General features: G+C 42.0%; 1 protein-coding gene across 2 annotated transcripts in view; it reads right to left on the reverse strand.

Annotated features, from left to right (window-relative positions):
• The window catches only part of TGFB2 (transforming growth factor beta 2), a 96,760-nt gene that overhangs the window by 66,068 nt on the left and 5,513 nt on the right, over positions 1–25,179 (reverse strand). The window contains exon 2 of one of the 2 annotated variants that reach the window (XM_007988418.3): positions 13,357–13,440. The exons of the other annotated variant lie outside the window; for it this stretch is intronic. Coding sequence (XP_007986609.1) covers positions 13,357–13,440 — 84 coding nt within the window. The remainder of the gene's footprint in view (positions 1–13,356; positions 13,441–25,179) is intronic. 2 annotated transcript variants of the gene reach the window in all.

Here is a 25,179-nt window from a genome sequence, read left to right on the forward strand (position 1 = left end):
GAGATGTACGCACTTAACACATTTTTAAGTGTACAATCTATTATTGTTGACTGTGGGTACCACGTTGTGCAACAGCTCTCTAGATCTTATTCATCTTGCTCAACTGAAAGTTTACCCCATTTGTTAGTAACTCCTCATTTCCCTCTTGCCGCAGCCCCTGGAAACCACCATTCCTCCCTTTGATTCTATACATTCAACTTACGAATATAAATTATTGATATCCCATATTTTTTCTTCAACTTCTTACATTCAGGGGTACATGTGCAGGATGTGCAGGTTTGTTACATAGGTAAACGTGTGCCATGGTGGTTTGTTGTACAGATCATCCCATCACCTAGGTATTAAGGCCAGTATCCATTAGCTATTCTTCCTGATGCTCTCCCTCCTCTCCTGATATCCCGTATTTTAAAATACTATCTCCAATATTATCTTCCTCTCACAGAAATTGGTACCACTTTTCTTCTTTTCTAGACTTTGGAAAAAAAGCACTGGCTGTTCTCAATGTATGCTGACATGAAATTTAAAATATGGGCTAGAATTTCTATTTTTTCTATGGTTTTCAGAATAAGAAAGCAAAAATGTTAAAAGCTTCAATGATCACCTTAAAATGACTGACTGAATGAATGAATGAATGACCATTTACTCAGCCTCTACCATGTGAAAAACATTTTTATATGTTAGATAATTTCTTCTTCTGAAGAACCATTAAGAAGTAATGTTGAGTTTTTTGTCTTTTTTTTTTTTTAATTAACTCTCATTTTAGGAAAAAAAAAAAGAAGAAGAAATAAAGTTCAGAAAGGGTAACTGACTCTCCTGATGTTACAGTCAGGATTTTACCCAGGTCCCCTGTATGCAAAGCGTATGTTTTATTTCTACTCGATTTTAAGACTGACTGTCACACTCAAGAGTCATTGTTGGCTCATGTGTGAGTCACTTTCTTGCCTTATCAACAGCAGGTTGGGATAAAAAGAACCAAAGGTTGACATCTTCACAAAGTTTAAAGGAAGGGACCACCGTCTGTTATACAAAGCGAAAGAAACAGAGAGGCCCATTATATGAACTCGTCTGTCTAGACAGATGACTAAACAGGGGTCCCTCCAGGGTTAGACTTGAATTTCCTCCGTTCAGCCTGTTGGATATTTAGCAATAAAAAAAATTTTTTTTTGAACTGTTTAAAGGCTGTAGTACTAATCCAACCCCTCCTACACTGCCCAGAGAGTAGTTTAAAAGTATTTCAGTGAAGTCTGCGTGTGTTAAAGTTTCAAGCAGAAATCAGATTGAGACAAAAAGAGCCCTAAAAATACTTGTGCTGTCTGGCTACAGACCCAAGAACACAAGCCTAAATGTCCCTTTATAACTCCAGTGACAGCAGCTTGAACTCACAGAGGGAACAGGGTCTCATCCAGGTGTCCCTGTAGCAGGGGACATGAATGTATCCAAGTTGGGCTTCTCATCTTTCACATGGGCTGGCAAGCAACTTCTCTCCTGTTCCTTATGTGCCCTGGGGACAACAGAACTTTTTCTAACTTGTCATATGAAGAATGCTACTTAGAGTAAAGCAAAAGTCAGCTTCCTTTCATCAAGGCTGAGAGATATAAACAGAAGCTTGTGATGATAAGATTTTTTAAAAGCCTACTAATATTGCTGTTTAGTGTACAGAAAGCTGCTTCTGGTAGGCAATTAGAAGTTAGTTAGCAGAACACAGGGGCCCCGTGGAGAAACTGGGAGCATAGCAATTGACTAAAATCACTCTCATTTCCCAAGAAGTCCTTAGCTATACGCAGGATGCTATTTCTGTTATGGTACACATATGCAAAAATTCATTCACTCTCTCAGTTAATAAATATTTATTGGATGCCTCAACTGCAACATTCCTTCATAAGTATGGGACCTATCAGGAATTGGCTATGGAATTTCCAGGATCCTGCCTATTGATAGGTGCTGGTACTATTCTAATCTTTTAACAGGCATTAGAGAATTAACACAGTCATTTAAGTAAGATGTGTGTACTCTGCCAACAACAAAAGCAACAACAAAACAGTTGTCCTATTCAGGGAACAAAATGAAAACACTGGAGTTTATGTTGCCCACTCTAATTATCACCCAGCCTAGACGAGAAAATAACTGTAAAGACACACTCATCTTCCATATAAATTCATATAAGAAGCTATTTTCATTCTTCTAATGGGGAACATGAAGAGCATGCATGAACTAAGTTCAGAGACCACTGCTTAATTCCAATACCAGTATGCAAGCCCTTGGGTTCCACTGCCTGCCTTGAACTTTCACAGGTTCTTAGGAAAAAAAATACTGTATGTAACAGAAAAAAAGAAACACATCCAGACATATCTTTTTTTCCTTTCATCAGAAGAGAATGATTCCCTGACACATACAGATGCATATGGTTCTCACTCAGAGGATTCTCCTTTTTAGACTTCTCATTCTTTAATCCACATTTTCCTTATTTAAATGTAAATTTATCATCTTGGAAGAGTGATGAATAAGAGAGCTTTGGAGTCAGACAGCTGTGTGATCATAAGGAAATTAAACATGGTGTTACAAAACCTCAGTTTCCTTATTTATAAAACTTAGAATAATAATAGTGTTTATATATAGTGCTAATATGGAGATTAGCCCAGAGCCTAATAAAACTATTCCATAACTGAAAGGTATTATTATTACTGATCATATTGTTATAAAAGACAGGATCCACTGCCCCCATCCATCAACATCACCACCCAAATAGATGTCTTTTCTTCATGCAGAAATTCATTCAAAACATAACATGGATATCTAGACAGAGTCACACAGTTTTATGAAAAGCTTTGTAAGCCCCCAAAATACAGGTTCTCAACTCCAGTTGCACATTAGAATCTCATTGGAAACTTTTTTTTTGAGACAGAGTTTTGCTCTTATGGCCCAGGGTGGAGGGCAGTGGCGCGATCTCGGCTCGCTGCAACCTCCGCCTCCCACATTCAAGCAATTCTCCTACCTCAGCCTCCCAAGTAGCTGGGACTACAGGGATGTGCCACCAGGCCTAACTAATTTTTTGTATTTTTAGTAGAGACGGGGTTTTTCCATGGTGGTCAGGCTGGTCTTGAACTCCCGACCTCAGGTGATCCACCCGCTTCATTCTCCCAAAGTGCTGGGATTACAGGCGTGAGCCACTGTGCCCAACCGGGAAACTTTTTAAAACTAAAGACACCAAGTCCCACTCCAGACCAACGGAGTCAGAATTTCTGGAGGTGGACTCTGGCCTGAGTAATGTAAGTAATATGTTAAGTGCTCCCCAGGTGATTCTGATACATAGTGAAGTTGAGAATGTCTGCACTACAGCTACCAAACAGAAATATCAGCCTTGACTGTCGAAGGTCCCAACAAAGAACCTAAGTGCCTGGATATCCCAAGTCCAAGTCTTTGCCATGGTACCAGTGCACCATGTAGTAGGTTAGCTATTCTTGGTGCTTCACCTGTTTCATTTCTGCAAAACAATCTGCTCTTTTCCTAACAATAACACTAGAGTTAATGATCCTTGAAGTCCTAGTGACCACAGTTCCACAGGGAGTTACCTTCCTGGTCTCCTGAGTATAGACAATGGACAAGGTACGCAGCAGTCTTGGGAAAACAAGCAACACAGACCAGGAAAACAGAGAAGCAACCCCTGCTGCCACTGTGAACACATACGAAGTCAGCTCCACTTCAGAGCAAAGATACAATCCAGCTGAATATTAGAAAAATATGGTCTGACCATTTAGATTTCAGAGGGATCCAAAACCAATTTAGACTCCAGTCGGTCGACAAAGTTCACATTCAGCAAAACAGCTCCAGCAGTTGCATCATACACACAACAGGGCAATTCAGAAATACAGATGTCCAGCCATGTGCAAAACAATGCTTTCATTTTTTTTCTTCTCTTTCCCACCACTGACCCCGAGAACAGGCTGGAAAAGCTCAGCATCTGTTGCTACTAAGAATAGGCTGTGGGGATAATTATTTATGAACTTGCAAGCACTGAGCTACCTAGCACGCTCAGGGGCGGTCAGAGCAGATCACTGTCACTGTGCTGAGGGTTCCACAGCAGATGCCCCGTGCCAGGCAGGGTTACTTTCCAGTTTGCTCACTGGAAACAACAGGTAGGAGCATGACTCTAAACAATCAACCTGGTGGGTCATTCTCCAGAGACTAAGGTTCAAGTTATAGATGGGGTTCTAGGGAACTACACGGTACACAACGTTTAAGACGGCATGGAACTCTCACGAGAGAGATAAGAAACAGGAAAGCCACGCTCCTTCTGGCAAACAGCTAAACATCTACAGACCCTCATGGAAACTCAGCCTGAAATCTTATTGTGGACAACATCTATTAGACACTGCTAGACATACCAGGACCAGAGTGACAATCTAGGACCTAAGGCTAAAAGATATCCCTGCATGCTTTGGAGGTAAGCCTGAGTTTCAGTTTGCCAGACATACATAAACTCCATATAATGTATCAGGACTTGCTTTAGAAACCTGGTACTGCCAACGGGGGCCTTTTAAAATGGATAAACTTATCTTGATTGGAGGAGAATGGCATTAATGAAAATTGAGGGAAATAACATGCATGTCTTATAAAACCAACCAAGTATGCAGTACATATTCATATTTCAATAAAGTGCCCCATATTCTCACAGATACAGCAATAGTGTGGATCCAATCATGTCATATCCACAAAATAGAGTTTTTCTTTTCTGTTTTTAAATTTATTTATTTATTTATTTATTTATTTATTTATTTATTTATTTTTATTTTATTTTATTTTATTGAGACAGGGTCTCCCCTCTGTCACCCAGGCTGCAATGCAGTGGTGTGATCTCGGCTTACCGCAACTTCCACCTCCCGGGATCAAGTGACCCTCCCAACTCAGTCTCCTGAATAGCTGGGACCACAGGCACGTGCCACACTAGGCCCGGCTATTTTTTATATTTTTGGTAAAGATGGGGTTTTATCATGTTGCCCAGGCTGGTCTCAAACTCCTGGGCTCAAGTGATCCTCCCACGGGGCCTCCCAAAGAGCTGGGATTACAGGCGTGAGCCACTACACCCAGCCAGAAAGTTTTTTTAAAGTGGGCGAAACTTCTCTCTGTTCCCCAACTCCTCCACCTCTACAGATACTGTGGTAGACTGTATCATTTGTTCAAAATGCTGGCTGTCCATCTCCCCCGGGCCCATCCCCACAGCCTCTCTCCCTTGTACCCAATTCCTACTCTACTGAAATCATGTGTGGCCATGTGACCTGCTTTGGCCAATGGAATGTGGGTAAAGACAACTGCCACATCTCCTGGTTCTGCCATAAGGTCAGCATCCCCGGGTTAGGGGCTGCTCCCTAAGCCCTGGTCCTGGAATAAAGAGTTCATGGAACAGAGCCACAGCCATCCCACAAGGCCATCTATATGAACATGGGAGAAACCTGTGCTGTTTATCGCTCACTGAGATTAAGAGAAAAGCTCTAGACAGTGAACCTGAGCTTATAAAACAATGCCAGATTCCAGAGTCCCAGTATACCACATCATCACATGGATGTTTATATACAATAGGTCCATTATGTCTTCTTAATATATCAACTTTGAATAACAAATACTTGATGTAACCATATTGTCCTATTCTCTAGTCTCAGTATTTCAAAGTTGTTCCCTTGTAAGAATATATCAATTTTTTCAAAGACCACACTAAGCATTTCTTTTTTTTTTTTTTTTTTTTGAGACGGAGTCTCGCTCTGTCACCCAGGCTGGAGTGCAGTGGCCGGATCTCAGCTCACTGCAAGCTCCGCCTCCCGGGTTTACGCCATTCTCCTGCCTCAGCCTCCCGAGTAGCTGGGACTACAGGCGCCCGCCATCTCGCCCGGCTAGTTTTTTGTATTTTTTTAGTAGAGACGGGGTTTCACCGGGTTAGCCAGGATGGTCTCGATCTCCTGACCTCGTGATCCACCCGTCTCGGCCTCCCAAAGTGCTGGGATTACAGGCTTGAGCCACCACGCCCGGCCGCCACACTAAGCATTTCTTGGTTTTCATGACTCATTAAGACAGTAGTCATGCAAACTCAAAGAGAAAGAAATTACATGAAGGGGCAAGTCTCCTTCCAGAAAACATAAACAGTTTTCTATTGCTGCTTGATGACTACCAAACTACAATCTCAAAGGTCATCTTTCAAGAGGTAAATATCATCTCCCCCAATAAGGCTTCCTTCACCACTAGGCGAAGTTGCACAATTCTTTTTCTGGCCCCTAAGATGCTTTCCTTGTAATTAACCACAGGGTTGGCTTTTTGTTTCTGTTTGGTTGGTTTGGTCCGCCTGACTTCCTCACTAAATGCAGGTTCCCTGAGGACAGGATCTATGCAGTTTTCTGATATCTATCAGCTGACACACAGTAGGCTTAATCGATGTTTCTTGTACAGATGGATGAAGAAATAAAATCAACAACCCAGTGTGAAGTCTTCCTGTTCAAAACTTAAGAATTAGAAAGCAAACTTGAGTCCAACAGAAAGTCTTTTTGACTGATAAGAGACATAGTTTTACAAATTCTCTGGCTTATGACCTCATTTCAACGTTTAGGCAAAAGCCCTTCTATTACATGCACAGAGCACAGCTGGACAGATCCAAAGAAGGATCCTTCCAAGCTTGACTTTCTATTTCACACCGGAAAAGGTAGTTTGACATTCTCCTAGGCCAAAGTAGGGTCAGCTATGGGTGCAGTGTCACATGTCCCTGGCCATCATGTCAAAGAAGGCCATGACTAGGCCTCACCGCAAGTATGAACTCCAGTAGCTGCCATTCCACATGCGTGAGCACAAGCTGGGAGACCCAAGGGATTATTTTCACACACAGAAGGCTGCAGAAATGACTTCTCCTCAGAAAGGAAGGGGGTGAGTTGCCAATAACTAATGACTATTAACTAAAAACCATCAAACAGAAACATATTTCCTAAATACAAAATCCACTGTAGCCTGCCTATCAAACTATTTGCTAAAGAAAAAACTCAGCATAAGGCATGTCTGTTTGAGATTCTTGCTATAGAAATGCAGTTGCAAAGTGCCATCCTGATGCATCACAAAGACCTCCTCACTGAATTTCCTACTTCCACCTTGGCCATTCAACATACCATTCTTTTTCTCTTTTTTTTTTTTCTGAGACGGAGCCTTGCTCTGTTGCCCAGGCTGGAGTGAAGTGGCATGATCTTGGCTTACTGCAACCTCCACCTCTGGAGTTCAAGTGATTCTCCTGTCTCAGCCTCCTGAGTAGCTGGGAATATAGACGCACGCCACCACGCCAAGCTAATTTTTGTATTTTTAGTAGAGACGGTTTCACCATGTTGGCCAGGATGGTCTCGATCTCTTGATCTCGTGATCCGCCTGCCTCGGCCTCCCAAAGTGCTGGGATTACAGGCATGAGCCACCGCACTTGGCCTGACATAACATTCTTAACAGCCACATGGCCCTTTGGCTAAAACCACTTTTCTCTCCATTTTAGTCAGAGGAAAAGCCACAGACTTGATGATGGCCTGCATGGCCCCATATCACTTACCCCTCGTTATCTCTCTAATCTCTCCCTAGGATCCTTTTCACAATCCTTGAACATGCCACAACAGAACCAGCTATTCCATCTGTCAGAATAGCACAGAATAGAATGCCCTTCCCTAGCTAGTCCCAGATTACTCTCTAACCTCCTTCAAGTGTCTGCTTACACGCACTGCCTTCTTAACAAGAACATCCATGCCCAGCTTATATAAAATTGCACCTCATCTCCTCATCCCCATGACCAATCTCTACTTCCCCTGCAAAACATTTATCCAATTGTAAATTCTTATTTCATCTTTATTATTAATTATCTATCTTATGCCACCAGAATATAAGCTCCCCAAGGACAAGGATTTTTGCTATTCAATTCACTAGCAGCTAGGCTGCTGTCTGACACAAGTAAATACTCAATAAATACAGCTGAATAGGCTGGGCACGGTTGCTCATGACTGTAATCCCAGCATTTTGGGAGGCCAAAGAGGGTGGATCACCTGAGTTCAGGAGTTTGAGACCAGTGGGGCCACAACGGTGAAACCCCATCTCTACTAAAAATAGAAAAATTAGCCGGGTGTGGTGGTGTGTGCCTGTAATCCCAGCTACTCGGGAGGTTGAGGCAGGAGAATTGCTTGAACCCGGGTGGTGGAGGTCGCAGTGAGCAGAGATCACGCCGCTGTACTCCAGCCTGGGCAACTAGAGTGAAACTCCATCTCAAAATAAAATAAAATACAATAAATACAGTTGAATGAACTAACATGTCATAAGAATGTCCTCTCTTCGGCCAGGCACGGTGGCTCATGCCTCTGATTCCGGCACTTTGGGAGGCAGAGGCGGGCGGATCACAAAGTCGAGATTGATACCATCCTGGCCAAGATGATGAAACCCTGTCGCTACTAAAAATACAAAAATTAGCTGGGCGTGGTGGCATGCACCTGTAGTCCCAGCTACTCAGGAGGCTGAGGCAGGAGAATTGCTTGAACCCAGGAGGCGGAGGTTGCAGTAAGCTGAGATGGGCCACTGCCTTCTAGCCTGGCGACAGAGTGAGGAGCGAGACTCCATCTCAAAAAGAAGAAGAAAAAAATGAATGTCCTCTCTTCACCTTTCTCTTCCAATGGTCTCTATATGCATTTGACATTTATCTTAAAATTATATCTATATTTGTAGTTAATGTACAGCTCTTTTAACTGAAGACTTATGCGGGAAGTAAAATGAATACTATCAAGTCATTCTTCTCACACTTCAATAGCGATGTGGGCTATTTAGTGATGCAGACCACATACGAGAACTGGATATTTCTGTAAATAGTTCAATAGCCAAAAAATCTACAGTAGTTATAGAATATCCATACTGTACAGTTAGCTTCAAAGTGGTTCAAAAACATCAGAATACCAGGAAGCACAGGGTTGCACAAAGAAAATACCAGGTGATTTATCATTAACTTTGCTTCTTAATAGGTTGGTGAGATTCTTGCCTGCTGTAATGCCTCTGGTTGAAAAAAACACCATTTGGAAAGAGAACCCTGCAGTTACCCAAAGCTGAGTTTGGCTGAGATAGTAAAGTTTACATTCCATTGTTTGCTAGGTCCTTACCCCATGGAATGTCTCAGAACAGGATTCAGGCCATCAAGAGGTCAGCAGCGCTTTGGCCAAATGCTACCTCGGGGAATTACACATTATCTTATACATGATATGTGTCACTTATGCATTAAACACTAGCTTTGAAAGTCCCTTCCCCACTCCACAGTTGCCCAGTTGAAGGCATCTGAGTGCAGAAATTCACTCCCATACATAACTTCCAAACTAGGCATCCAACACCCACCCACATGATTAATTTACTTCCTTGCATACTCGTTCCTCTGTGAAGAACAGTGAGCAGAGGGTATGTGTGATACTATTAATAACTACCTCAATATTTGCATGCATTTGGGAAAATGGAAAGCACATGGCAAAAACTCCACAGGGGCTGTAGGTTCAGGGTCACACTTGAAGGACCAGCTGATCAAACAGAGAGTCCACTGGATCTGAATCCATCCATGTGGTAGGACTGAGTAAACAGATGTGCATAATCAGAGCATCCTTTGACTTGAGCAGCTGCAAACTTTAGTGAGGTCAGAAGCACCTGCAGTGCCTGTTTAAAATGTGCAGAGTCCTCAGCTCCACCCACCCCAGTGATTCTGATTCTGACTCGGCAGCTCTGAAATGGGGCCAAGGAATCTAATGGATGTCCCAGGAGACAGAAATGCAGATCACACTTTAAGAAACACCACCTCAGGTCAGGCACAGTGGCTCATGTCTTATAATCCCTGCACTTCAGAAGGCTGAGGCAGGAGGATTGCGTGAGGTCAGAAGTTTGAGCCCAGCCTAGGTAATATAGCAAGACCCCATCTCTGGAAAAAAAAAAAAAAAATTTTTTTAATTAGCCAGTGTGGTGGTGCACACTTGTAGTCCTAGCTACTCAGGAGACTGGGGGCCGGGCGCGGTGGCTCAAGCCTGTAATCCCAGCACTTTGGGAGGCCGAGACGGGTGGATCACAAGGTCAGGAGATCGAGACCATCCTGGCTAACATGGTGAAACCCCGTCTCTACTAAAAAAAAAAAATACAAAAAACTAGCCGGGCGCCGTGGCGGGCGCCTGTAGTCCCAGTTACTCGGGAGGCTGAGGCAGGAGAATGGCGTGAACCCGGGAGGCGGAGCTTGCAGTGAGCTGAGATCCGGCCACAGCACTCCAACCTGGGCGACAGAGCGAGACTCCGTCTCAAAAAAAAAAAAAAAAAAAAAAAAAAAAAAAGGAGACTGGGGTGGGAGGATTGCTTGAGCTCAGGAGTTAGAAGTTACAGTGAGCTATAATCATGCTATCACACTCCAGCCTGGACTACAGAGAGAAAGACCTTGTCTCTGTCTCTAAAAAAGAGAGAGAGAGAGAGAGAGAGAGACACCACCTTTAAATCTTAACCAAGTTACTTAAAAGCCTCTTACTCAGTAAATACTTTTTTTAAAAAAATTATATTTGCCTTCATGACTATTAATCCATTCCTTCATAGAGAAACTTATCTCTACTGTTATGTCTTAATAGGAAAAAACCTCTAGGCAAGCTAACCGCATCTTAACCAATATTATTGGGGATAATAAGCTTGAAAAGAGAAAAATGATTTCGCAGTCACATGGGCTGTGAGGAGCATGGACTATTTTCTCCTCCAGGGTATTTAATTTAAAGCTGATGCAGCATCAGAGCTGCCAGTCCAATTGTCAGTGTCAGAACACGTCGTTATCAACAACACCCAGGTTAGAGAGTGAGAAAAGCAAGAGGCGCCACAGGCCTCACGCTCCCTTCAGCCGCTCCCAACATCTCCTTGGAATGGAGAGGCGGTTCACGCAAGGTGACAGGGATGGCCCTGGAGCTGCTTGGCACAGGCCAACTTCACTTAACGAGTGTTCAGAATCACACTCAGCATGGAGAAATTCACCCTGACCCTGGATGCCTGCCCCCTGGCATACGCTCACTTACATTTTTACTCAATTACTATTTCTAAGAACAGAGACAAAAAAAAATGCAGAGCCCCACTGCTCAGCAGCCTTGCATGAAGGTCTGAAAGGGGTCTGCAGGGTTCTTCCAGAGCCTGTGAGCTGGGCAAGGTGGAAAAGCCTCCCACTGTATGGGAATCTATGTGGAGCTTGCGCCCCATCTCCCCTTCCACACCCTCAGACACTCCTGATTTTCCCTGACTCGCTGAGGAGCAGGGTGGGTTTCCAATGTTTGTTCACCAAAGGAAGAGAGAAGCTCGCAGAAATTAAGTGACCGAAAATAACCTCAAGTGAGGAGTGTCTGAGAAGAAAAACCGCTCAAAACACCAGGGTAGGCCTCTCACTTTGTTTACTATGGGAGGAAAAGATGAAAAGGAAATTAGTCCCAAGTGGTAGGCAAGAAAGTTACAAAATTAACAGGACAGGATTCCAAAGGAAAAGCCAAAGAAAGGGGGAAAAGTTTGGGGTCTCTGTGGTATGGTGGCATCCAGGCCAGACCTGAATTCAGATTTTGGCTCTGTCACTAGGCAGCTCTGTGACCAAAGACAAGGTGTTTACCTCTCCAAACCACAATTTCCTAAAAAAATGGGGATCGTCATTCCGGCCCTCCCTGACCAACCAATGTGGGGAAAATTAAGATGATGTGTCTTAAGTACCAGCGACATAGTGGGTATTCAACAAATGTTTTCCTTCTCTCATTCCCTCCCGTTTGCCTTTCCAAATAGCCAGTTGGGGTTGGGGGGGGGGGGGGCGGGGGAGTCAGATGTTTAACTCCTTGGTTTAGCTAGTGAAATAAAATTAGAATTTAGAGTATAAAAACAAAACAAAATGACTCACAAAAGGGAGCTTTAAAGGCATGATTACACTTTTCACTCTTTTCATTCACATTGCAGCTTCTAGCCACTTAGAGGCTTTCTGTACTAAAATCAATGTATATTCTCAACAGAATGAGTTCTTTTTGAGGAAACCCCAGCTTAGGCCACTGTAAATAAACTAAGCAACAATGTGTAGGCATGATACATTGCAGAATAGGGTATCCAGTGACCTAGGCTTTTCCTAGGATAATAAAAACATTTCTTTTGTCTCTAGCCGGGACCTCCACCCACATTTAGAATCAACATCATCCAAACCTTCTCAGGGCCTCAAAAATATGCAGTGAACCAATGCCACGATTGTAAGTCTGTTTCCTTTTTTCCTGAGCATGGTTCAGGGATAACTTTAGCCACTGAATTCCTTGACTGTCGGGATCGCCCAAGCTCTATTGTTTGCTGTGGACTCATTGTTCAGTATAGAGTAAGCATTCAATAAATAGCTGAATTAATCAGTGTTCCCAATGAGAAAGGGATGAAGACCTCTGGCTTTTGTACCCCTCAGTCTAACACCTGGTGCTGGCTCTGGGGAGCTTGCACCTGCTCTGAGGGTCAGGGTTAAGCGGTTGGAGCAAGTGGCAAGCTCACAGGTCCCGTTAGCTGAGGGCCTTACCCACGACAATCCATTTCCTCATGCAACCCAGACATGTCAGTACAAAGGCCACAGATAATCAGCAGCGTAACTCCCCCACAGGTCTCCCTCTAGAGCAGGGGCATCCAATCTTTCGGCTTCCCTGGGCCACACTGGAGAAAGAAGAATTGTCTTGGGCCACACATAAAATAGACCAATACCAATGATAGCTGATAAGCTTTAAAACAATTGCAAAAAAAAAAAAAACAAAAAAAAAACCATAATTTCTTAAGAAAGTTTACAAATTTGTGTTGGGCCGCATTCAAGGCCATCCTGGGCTGCATGCAGGCCAAGAGTTGGACAAGCTTGCTCTAGAACCTTAAAGGAGAGAAAATCTCCTTTCAACTTTGGTTCAGGACAAGAAACATTAATTGAGCAACTACTACGTGTCAAGAACAAGAACACGGATACAAATAAGATATTAAAAAAGAACATCCTCTTGACATTCAGGCCATGCTGTCCAACCCTCCAGAAAGTGGCCTCCATGGGGATCAGGAAAGGTGTATGACAAATCACTCTGTGACCCCTAGAACACAGATCTCATCCCCACAAGTCATTCTTTTACATGCTGAAATATAGTCATTGTACTACTTCAAAGTTATTCATCAGTTTTTCTCATGTAAACTCTTACTAAAAAAAATTCTAGGCACCTTAGTGATCGCTTAACTACAAGGCTGCATTTCAGAATCTCATCTTGCCTCTGGCAAGTTCCCCACAGAAGACAAACACTAAAGATGGATTTGATATAACTATGTCAAACGAGGAATAAAGCAGACAAGTGTACTCACCAAGGTACCCACAGAGCACCTGGGACTGTCTGGAGCACAAGCTGCCCACTGAGCCAGAGGGTGTTGTAACAACTGGGCAGACAGCTAGGAGTTTTAAAAAGCACAGTCATTAGCTATTTTACTGAAGAGATGCCTGGCACAGAACTATACAAAGATTCAAGTAGAAGAGGGACTCATTGAATGTTCTTATCATTTCCCCAGATATAAGGTCCCTGCTACCTGGGGCCAGGGGATTAGACACTGAGGATCTAAGGAGAATTCCAGATTCTAGTTCCAGATCTTCTGGCATCCCTTAACCAGCAGTCAGACTCCTGAATTCAGTTTTCCCTTTAGCATGTTCTAATGTTAAAATAACAGCATACAATTTACAACTGAAATGGTAAAATAAATACCTTGATTTATATTAAAGATGAATAAGAAAGGCTTTGACCTCCTTTGACAAAAGACAGCCTACCTATTAAGAATAAAACTTTGGTTTTCATTTGGCTGGCCTAGATTCAGTGTTCTTAAAACCACCTGTCATCATTTCTAAGCTGCATGTGAAAATTCCTTCTTGAATCAGTCAAAACTACAAGTGAATATTGGTTTGGGGCTACTTACCTACAGTTTTAAAAGCTAGAGCTCTCTGAAATGGACTAAACACATCTTCCACGATAGTTATTACATCCGGAAAATTTGAACTTCGCTTTCTTTAAAGTAAGAGCAACCCAATTTGTATTTTGTCCACCATATTCTTAGAAAAGAAAGCACATCCTCTCTCCCCCCAAAATACCTCAAATTGAAGAGGAAATATTGCTGAGTGTTCAAAAGATTTTCTATTGGTGGTAGGGTCGATAAAAATATAGAATTTTTGCAGAAGAAGATGTGAATTCAAACCCCTGTTCTGTCACTGATTTCCTGTGAATCCATGGAGAAGTCTGTAAGATGAGGCGGACATAACCCTACCCCTGAGGGTTTTTATAAACTTGAAATGAGATGATATATTTAAAACAGACTGACAAATAAATGGTGGTCAAGGAATATGAGCAGTTGTCAAACTTGTGTGACAAAAGAAGCCCTGACTGCCTTTTAGGATCTGGCATGAATGTCATTCTTTCCTGGCTCCTTACATGCATTGAGTCCATGCACCTTCCATTTTTATAGGGCACGTCTTCTAGAAGTAACACTGCCACTATTCAGACCTGACTTGAAAACTTCTTTCAACACAAGACAAAGGCTTTGTGGACTCTTCTCTTGATTTTGATTTTTTTTTTTTTTCTATATGTGTGCCTCTTATCACTCAATTTTTAAATGGATAACAGAGACTTTTTTCATACTCTGGAACTTACCATGTCAGCCCACTATCAAGATCCCAGTGGCAGATTTTTCACAAATGTGTGGATTACACCTTCTAGGTGGAACACTCTTGAACTGAGATATGGGGCTCTGACTGGCCAGTGTGGCATGGAAGACGGAGACCCAACAGTGGGGATTCTATAAGCACATACTGCTATCATGTTGCCACCATATGCTGCTTCCAGCTGACATCTGCTCACATATGTTCCCACCAATAAGAAACCATGCTGTTTATTTTTAGAGGCTTCTCCACAGTCTTACAGGAAGAAAATTCCCTCAAATAACCAGTCAGCAAAGACAGGAAGCTACACTGCATATAAACTGTTTGTCACAAGATTAACAAGTCAAACAAAGTTTTCTCATTCATATCTGACCTTTAAAAAGATATGCTGAAAGTTATCTTAAATAAAAATCTCAAAGAATACAACCAGAGAAAGGCAGAATATGCAGACTAAGTCACTTGGTTAGCAATACTTTTTCTTCGAAACTATGGCCCTATGCATTTCTTGGGGGGATTTAAGTGCTTTTCCTGGGAAACAGCACCTTCTTCAGGCCAGTGTATGCCGTGGTGCAGAAGAGGGACAATTCTATTAAACAGAATTCAGATCCCAAGGTCATCCAGGTCATAGGAAGTCTGTGTGGGAATAACGTGAGGTAATTATTGTCACTTGCAGTTTCCAGCCTGCAGTTCTCAAGCACGCACCTTTGGTTTACTTTCACTCGCTATAAAGCAGTACTAAAATCCCTTCTTTTCTTTCCTTTCTTTTTTGTTTTTAAGCAAGGCGGGAGGACAGGGAGCTCCAGTGCTGATCCAGTGCCTTAGAGGTTAAGACCATGAATGAGATAGAGATGTAAGGATGCTAATAATTGTTCAGTCCACAGAAAGCAAACCTTAGTTTTAAAATAATCAGTTTTCAGGCCAGGAGCAGTGGCTCATGCCTGTAATCCCAGCACTTTGGGAGGCCAAGGCGGGCAGATCACGAGGTCAGGAGTTTGAGACCAGCCTGGCCAATATGGTGAAACTCCCTCTCTACTAAAAATACAAAAATGAACTGGCTGTGGTGCCATGTGCCTATTAGTCCCAGTTACTCAGGAGACTGAGGCAGAAGAATCGCTTGAACCCGGGAGGCAGAGGTTGCAGTAAGCCGAGATCACACCACTGCACTCCAGCCTGGGTGACAGAGTAAGATTTCATCTCAAAAAGAGAAAGAAAAAAATCAGTTTTCAATAATCTATATCATTGAAGCAGCACTGAGGTATGGATACACTCTGTTTAGAACAGTGAGGCTTTGGATATATGCAAAAAGGCTTTGTAACAAATAAATGTAAACAATTATCAAAATCTGAGGCATGTATAGTCTTACAAACATAACTTTTTTATTTTAAATTTTATTTTATTTTATTTTAAGTTCTGGGATCCATGTGCAGGACGTGCAGGTTTGCAACATAAGTAAATGTGTGCCATGGTGGTTTGCTGCACCTATCAACCCCATCACCTAGGTATTAAGCCCTGCATGCATTAGCAATTAATCCTGATGCTCTCCCTCCCCGCTCCCCACCAACAGATCCCAGTGTGTGTTGTTCCCCTCACTGTGTCCATGTGAGAAACATAATATTTTTCGAAGAACATAGGCACTCACTAATTTATGATGGGGGACTATGGGTAACACGAGTCATAAAATAGAAACAGTTCTAGAATTAAAACTTTTCATGGGCAATTTACAATGTAATTAAATGACTATGAAGTTAATTAGCTATAAAAATGTTGGGGTTTATTTTTGCCTGTGATGACACAGCTAAGAAATAAAGCAACAAAACAAAAATACACAGTGTTTCCAGAGTATGTTTCTGAACTAACTGCACAAAAATTACCTAGCCTTCTTATCGAGATGCAGGTTTCTGGAGCCCACCTTAAATGAATGAATTATAATCTGAATTGGGGTAGTGACAAAGGTTTGGGAATCTACACTTATAAAGGTACATCAGTAATTATTTTGCATGGTAAAATTTGAGAACCCTGGTACAGGTTATTGTGCCTTACAGGTTAGCAAGGCCTTTCAAAAAACCTCATTTGACCTCAAAATAATCCAATCAGGTGAATCAAGGAAAAATTATTCCCTCATAAGGGCTATTTGTTCTGAGTAGGTAGTGGTTTTGTGTAGTGTGAGTGTCTATAGGATAGAGATAAACCATTCTTACTGCAATGGTATCTTAAGCAAAATTAGATGTCTTACAAATGTACAACTAAACTCCCTATCAAATAAACTCCTGCCCTAATCCCTCCAGCCTCTCCACACAAACAAACAATGCATCTCTCTTGTGATATAGCAACTCTGTAAGTAGGTACAATTGTTCTTCCCAACACTGAACTACAATGAGTTTCTACTCTTAGAGAATTCTCAGCAAATGTTACTGAGAAAGGGAAAACTGATCCAAATGTATAACACTTCAGGGTCAGCTTGGATCAAGACCCTCTTTCTATAATCTGAGTACTTGTGACAGTTAATAAATTAGACATGACTTTACACATAGTTTCATTATTGATGGTGATATTTTCTGACAGTGGAATTCTTCTGAAATACCTCTCTCTCCAGGACAAGTCACCTTATTCTACACAGAAGAAAAATGTAAGTTTAGTAGGTGGAACCGTAGCAGTTCAGGACTTAGAGATCTGATCAGTGACTGTAGTTAACACACATAATAACCTAAGGCTTAATACTATGAAGAGATACAAATGAGTGACTAAATTATTATTCAAAACAACTTAATGTTTTAAAAATGCCTCAAGATATCTCAGATAGAAAACAGTGAAGACAGGTACAAGCAACCCAGGGTGGTGAAGTTTAACAGACACATCTGAAGGTGGAACTTGCTGCTTCAGAGCCTGAGGTAATGGCTATTATTCAACTTTGCTTCTGCTTGGCTACTTCCAGGTAGGAGTCAAAAGTTTGGAGCACTCCTTTCTCTGTCTCCCTGTCTTTAACCTGCAGAGCCCAAAATGCCAAGGATGAACTTGAATGTAGAAATGTTTTCCCACAGAAAGCCCTGACTGACCTCCAAGGGGACTGTTCCTTGACCAAACCACCCATCCTTTGCACAGAAAAGTCCTCAGTCTGTGATTGTTTCTTTCTCCTTCTAAAGTAGAATCAGAATAAGTCATTCACACTTTTTTGGAGTTTCTAAGCCAGCAGTTTTATTACAAGAGGTCACTGCCGGGCAGGGTGGCTCACGCCTGTAATCCCAGCATTTTGGGAGGCCAAGGTGGGCAGATCATGAGGTCAGGAGATCGAGACCATCCGGGCTAACACGTTGAAACCCCATCTCTACCAAAAAAAATTAGCTGGGCATGGCGGTGGGTGCCTGTAATCCCAGCTGCTCAGGAGGCCAAGGCAGGAAAATGGCATGAACCCAAGAGACAGAGCTTGCAGTGAGCTGAGATCACACCACTGCACTCCAGCCTGAGTGACAGAGTGAGACTCTGTCTCAAAAAAAAATAACAAAAAAGAGTTCACTATAAAGGAAATAAAAACAACTTCAGTCATATTGCCATAAGATGTCAAAGCAAAAGTGAAAATAAGTGAAAATGAGATTAAGCCAATAGATAGGGAAATAAATGATCATATTTTTTAAAATCGAAATAGAAAAAATGACGAAGTTATTGCTACATCTGGTGTAAACAGAAAAATCCCTGATAAACTTGGTCTAAGCAGCATTGACATTACCAACAATGGAATGAATCCAAAACTTTAAAATTAAATTATATTTCCCAGAAAATTCCCATTTGTGTTTTGGCAACAATAAATATTTTAGTGCTCTGAAAACCCACTAAAAAGTACACAGTCATCTTTTTCAGATAGAGAGATTTGCAAAGACCAGTGGACTTGCGGTCATTTTAGTATCTTTCTCAAAACCAAATTTTGCATTCTTGCTCACAAGATGAAGTAACAAATAAGGATTTTTACAACAGTCTAAAATTATGAATGAATAGTTATTTGCAAACTAGCTTGTCAAGACAGATGTGGTATTTATCAGTGTGGTGTGGGTTAGATAAGAAAAGGAAAATGAACCGAGCCAAAGTCACAGTCACAACGTTTTTTTTTTTCCTTTCAGAAGACCGAGAAGATGCTACACTACTTCCTGAAACAGCAACTCTGAAAGACCAGCGTTATTCTTAAATAGCTACTCCGTGACTTTTTCTTCAGAAACGCAGCGTCTCTTCTTCAGAAATAACCTGTTTCATAATTACTGACATACAGGTAGCTTGGAAGGCCTGAGGGACAGTGACACATTAGTGGAACACGCTAGTGTGAGAGAAAAACAGCTGCCTGTGGAGGGATGGAAATGCATTCAAACTATTTCCAGAAGGTTTGGACTTCACAATATCCAGGAAGCATTTTCCATTTGCCTTAAGTTCCTCAAGTCATTGTGGTTAAGAGAATATCTAAACCAAACATTTCTGACTTATCAGGCAGTAACAAATCCAAGCCTTCATTTGAGAGAATGAAGGGATGGTCCCGGCCCAGGAAGGATCGCTTTCTCAGCACGATGAGGCTTTCCCTCCTAACAGACACTAAAGCCAGTGAATTCAGTTCCTCTTGGACAGCAATGTTTTTCCACACCAGTGAAGTGGTGTTACTGGGTTGCCCCAGGAAAGCCAGGATGCTAACTCACTGAGAGAACATGTTGCACTGTGAATAACTATCCAAGGCCTTAGTGTGGCTTCCCCTCTCTGATATCATTTCTACTCCTCAAACCCTCTGCAGTGACTGTTGGCCAGCCCCTCCCCTTCATCTCATCCAGCTTCTTCGAGATTTCTTTTTTTTTTTTTTTTTTTTTTTTCAGATGAAGTCTAGCTCTTGTCTCCCAGGCTGGAGTGTAGTGGCACGATCTTGGCTCACTGCAACCTCTGCCTCCCAGGTTCAAGTAATTCTCCTGCCTCAGCCTCCCGAGTAGCTGGAATAACAGGTGCCTGCCACCATGCCCGGCTAATTTTTGTATTTTAAGTAGAGATGGGGTTTCACCATATTGGCCAGACTGGTTTCAAACTCCTGACCCAGGTGATCCACCCATCTCGGCCTCCCAAAGTGCTGGGATTACGGGTGTGAGCCACTGCACCAGGCTTCTTTTTTTAGATTTCTACACTATAATGTCATACTATTGCTAAAGCCTCCTTTAAAATGAATTGTCTGACAGCTAAGAGGCGGCTGTGGCCAGTGCTTGGTTGCAGAGGTGAAATGAGGTCTACGTGAGTGTAACCACAGCTGCCTGACCTGCCACAGCCTTGACTCCAAATGTCCTGGCTTCTTTTCAACTGGTGGAGGTGATGAGAGACAAGGCACCTGTGAGAAGAAGCGAAATCAGCCCCAAAAGCGCATTACACAGAAGTCCCGTCTGTATGTCAGCCTTTTATAGGCAACATCCTCTCTGTTCTTTGATTTTGAACTTTGGGATCCAGAAAAACAAACAGGCAAGTACTATGTGACTCACATGCACCTTCAGAGATCAGTTCAAAGAGTTTAAACAATTTTTCCCAGTTGGGTGTGGTGGCTTACATCTGTGATCCCAGCACTTTAGGAGGCAGAGGCAGGAGGATTGCTTCAGGCCAAGAGTTCAAGACCAGCCTGAGCAACATGAGGAGACCCTGACTCTACAAAAAATTGAAAAAATTAGCCAGGCATGGTGGTGCATGCCTGTGGTCCCAGCTATTCTAGAGGCTGAGACAGGAGGATCACTAGAGCCCAGGAGATGGCGGCTTCAGTGAGTCATGTCTGTGCCACTTACTCCAGCCTGGGCAACAGAGTGAGACTGCCTCAAAAAAAAAAAAAAAAAAAAAAAATCCCCTAAAATTTTATATACCCTGTGAAACAAATGGCAAATCTTGAGATGTTAAAAATAAAATAAAAACAAAAAAATTTTGATTCCAAGACTCTGGCTGGGAAGAGTATATACTATGTGGATCTCTTGTTCTTGATTCCACAGATGGGCTCCTAACATTCATTAACTAGAAAATGTTTCTGAGGGCAGATGTCATGCCTCCACTTAATTTCATTTTCCATGTACTCCTGCTACAGCACTCTATACCATGTGCACACAGACCGCTATTCTTTCATTTCACAAGCATTTATGTGATTTCACTGATTCTATATATTTTGCATATTCTATTATCTCTAAAATCCAGATTCTCTCTTGTAATCAATGGCTAAGTTAATTGGCAGTGATATTTAGTTAATGTCATAACTAATAGTTAAATGGGAAGTGATATTTCTTTGTTAGTGGCACATGAAATAGTGGTGCATTTTAAAGTCAATGAGATTTGATGAATACTAGCTGCTGTGCAAAGAAGGCCAGAAGCAGCTGCACCAGGTGCTTTTTCACACACATCATCCTTTACAACCCCTAGAAAGTCAATGTTCTTCTTTACAAATGAAGAAACTGAGGCTGGGCTAAGTGAAGGGGTTGCAAATCCAGCTGCAAAGCCAACAACTGCAGACCCAAGATCTGAATTCAGTAGGAAGCAACTTAAATATCAATGAGGCAATTTTAATAACTTGCACTGAGAGAGCCAAGTTGCTAACCAAAACAGGACCACTCTTTAACAATTGCCACAGGCCTGGAGTAGGATTTCTTGTCTTTGATGTTACCGCTTCCCTTTCAGCCTCTGAGATTCCTTTGGTACAATTCCCTTTTATTTATTCTCCTTTCTTTATTTAATGGGTCTGTCTAGCTCCAAAGTCCACATTCATTGTACACCATCTTGCCTTCTCAAATAAATTAATTCTCTGAAATAGGAATGCCCTATCAATAAATAGGAGTGCCCTATCAATAAAATTTATCAAAATTTTTGTGAGGAAAATGATTGCAGTTCAAAAACAAAACCAAGGCTGGGCGTGGTGGCTCAGGCCTATAATCCCAGCACTTTGGGAAACCGAGGCGGATGGATCACTTGAGATCAGGAGTTCGAGATCAGCCTGGCCAACATGGTGAAACCCCATCTTGACTAAAAATACAAAAATTAGCTGGGCATGGTGGTGCATGCCTGTAATCCCAGCTACTTGGGAGGCTGAGGCAGGAGAATCGCTTGGACCCGGGAGGCAGAGGTTGCAGTAAGCTGAGATCGTGTCACTGCACTCCAGCCTGGGTGACGGCGCAAGGCTCTGTCTCACAAAAAAACAAACAGAAACAACCAAAGGCTTAATAAATCACACTTTTTGTATCAATTAAGTGCAGAAATAAAAGTTGAATGTGTTAGATGCAAGAAAAAAAAAGCCTAGGTTGTGTGCTTCACAGGTATATTTTCTCAGAGCTTGTGAATGTAATTCTTGTTAACAGAGGAGAGTCACCATTCTCTCATGGATGTATTACATCATTTATCAAGACGGCAAGAAAGGTCATGTTCTCTATTTCCTGGGCTCTGTATTAGGTCTTCTATTACCTGTGGTGGCTGAAAGTCTAATTTCCATAACACGTCACTAATAGAAATAGCTATTTCCATTTCTTCAACTGTCAAAAGGACAATATGAGTATTAACCTCATAGGATTGCTTGTGAGTATTAAAGAGTACATACATGTAAAATATTTAAAACTATGCTTGGCCTATAAGTCTTTAATAAAGGTTAGCTATGCTTCGCCTATAAGAAGTCCTCAATAAAGGTTAGCTTTAATCATCATTATTACCACCTTCATTATTATCTGAGAGTTGGAAACAGAAAAGATATGGTTATGAGAAGCCCTGTGCTCTTTAGCATAGTGACATGACCCATCAGACACATTTTCCCTGATAATGAAGGTCAGAACATTTCATCTCTCCACATCTCCTGGCCCTGACACCTCTTTGAACTCACAGATTCTTCTTCCTCCTGTAGTTCAATCTTATTCTCTAAAGGAAATGCTCATTCATTGGTCAAACATTCCTTGATCAAACACAATATGCTACGTTCTGTAAGAATACAGATAAGTTAGACTTGAAGGCCTTCTCATAGGAGAACTAGATAGTGCCAGACATGGTGAATTACCAACCCTATGTGCTGTGTTTTCAGCCCCACCCCATCCCTGCCCTGAAGTGGCAGAGGCCACCTAAGGAACAATCTGAGTGAGCAAAGGAAAGAGATCCACTGAGTGGAACTATCGCAAAGGAAAGAATGAGCTGGAGGTTCCAAGACATCCCAGGTTAATGGAAGGGGTGTCCGAGGCATTGCTTATAATCACATTTTCATCTCTCTAAAATCCAGACCCTCTCTTAAAATCAATGGCATGTTCACTGGAGTGATATTTTTTTTCTTAGCGGCACATAAAATAACAATACACCCTAAAGTCAAAGGCATTGGAGACTCAGAGAATTGCTACCAGGCAAAGAAGGCCTACTCCATGCCAGAAGCAGCTGCACTAGGTGTTTCTTCACATATGTCATCATCAATCCTTTACAATCCTAGAAGGTGAGTGTTACTTTCTTCATCTTTACAAGGGAAGAAACTGAGGCCTGGTTAAGTAAAGGGGGTGCTATCTCCCACAAACTCAGGGCATATGATGTGTGAGCACTCGACCACCCATGCATGCAGACATTCCCTCACAGTGAAGGAAAAGAAGGCAATTAGGAGATGGTGGGGAAAAGGCCAAGGGGCAGTTTTATTCCGAGTCAAGACCACCAAGCCAATTCAGGAAGTAAGGTAGTGGTGAGAGTGTGGTACAGTTAAACACCTAGTTCTGGATATCAGCGCTTAAAAAAGAAACAAAACAACCAACCATCAAAAGCAGCTTGTGGTTGTAGCATGATGCAAATTTATTCTAAACAAATGACAGAAGCAAACTTTTCAGTCTAAACAAACCCATCAGAGAATCCCCTAAAATATTATTAAATCTAAATAAAATACCTGGACAACATTGAATTCCCAGGTTAAAAACTATCATTGTTTAAAGGATATCTTTTAAAATGAAAGCACACATATGCCTTCAAAATGACAATGGACATTTGTTTATCTTGCAGAGCCACATTTCATCAAGCTGTGCAGAATCTGCAAAATGGAATACATCCTTGAGCAGAAGTGCTGCCTAAATAGAGCAAGCATATAGGGCAAATCCAAATCCTCTCTCCGGGAGCCCATCAGTACCGGAAATGCTACATCAAGATAGCGGAAAGGGCTATTTCCAGAGCTCTTCCATGCAGTCTCTTGCTCGCTGCTCACCTTACTCCTGAACCTATAACAGGGCGGGGTGAAGTGGGTGAGGGGCAGGGGGAAGCGGGCTGGAGTGGCAGTGGGCCAGAGTCCCACTCCAGTGGTGACCCTGCACACTTCTCCCAGGTCCAGGAGCCTTCACTCTAATTTCTGGAACCTTCTAAATATGCAGCCTAAAGTGTGTTGTAATCTCTGGGCAAAGGACTGCAAGTCAGTGACCTCCTTGGTTCTAACCCAGATGTGATGTGGGTTCAACAGTGAGTCATTAGCCCTTTTTTCACATCTCAGTTTCCTCTAGGAAAAATGATCTGTCATTCTTTCATATCTTTATATGAAAGATGCTGCGACTAGGTTACATCACCATCTTTTCTCCAGGGAGAAGTCGTCATTCAAAAAGTGCAACTCCTCGAGTAGACCACAAGGGTTGCTGTGGAGACACAGTGGGCTCCCCCAACCCCTTGCTTCTGTGAGGTGGAGAGGTCCCCACCTGCCCCTCAACCTCTGCAAAGCCCCTCCTTCATCGGGTAGGGTCTTCTCAGGAGAGGCATAAAGCTGGCTGGCCTCACTTGGCAACACAGACAACCCAACTGCTTTAGTTATAAATAGTATACTTCTTTGAGAGGTTTTTCTAGTCTTTGAAAAGTAAAAAAAGAGGAAATCCTGAAGGAGGAGCATGTGGCCTAACTTAAATGTAACCACAATTAGGCACTAGAGTTAGTACAAGCAACGATGCAATAAAAAATGGAGAATTAAAGTTTGATCTGTTGTGTATTAATAAGTCAATCATTCTGGAAGTCAAGGAGTTCAAGTCTGTCTTTGATATGCTCTCTTTTTCTTTCTGTTTCTCTTACACCCATATACAAACACACACACAGGGAATCCTAAAAAATAAAATAGTAAAAATGCTTACTACATAAAGCAAAAATACCACTATGTTCCAGCAATGGCTAACATTTCCCTTCATTGGGCAACTGGCCAACAGACCAGCAACTTGTATATAGAAAGACATATTCATGAATTGAAAGCTAAGTCACATTCCCCAAAACCATAGTGTCATTGGTATTCATTCTACATTCCACAATTTAACTTGGAAAATTACAGAGGAAATAGAAAAGGAGATTGCTTCATGTTAAATGTTTAACATTCATGTGAAACAACTACAAAGGAAATCTCATTGTGATTTTTCAGGCTGTATATTTTTAGTGTATCTACTTCAAAATGATAGAATAAATTGAGATGATTATTTACTTTCTTCCGTTGCCTAGCTTGGAGATTCCACTCTTTATTAACACAAACTGCTTATTTCCCTTGCAAGGAG

The sequence above is a fragment of the Chlorocebus sabaeus genome, chromosome 25 (assembly GCF_047675955.1).
Source record: "Chlorocebus sabaeus isolate Y175 chromosome 25, mChlSab1.0.hap1, whole genome shotgun sequence".
In the NCBI taxonomy this organism is placed as follows: Eukaryota; Metazoa; Chordata; class Mammalia; order Primates; family Cercopithecidae; genus Chlorocebus; species Chlorocebus sabaeus.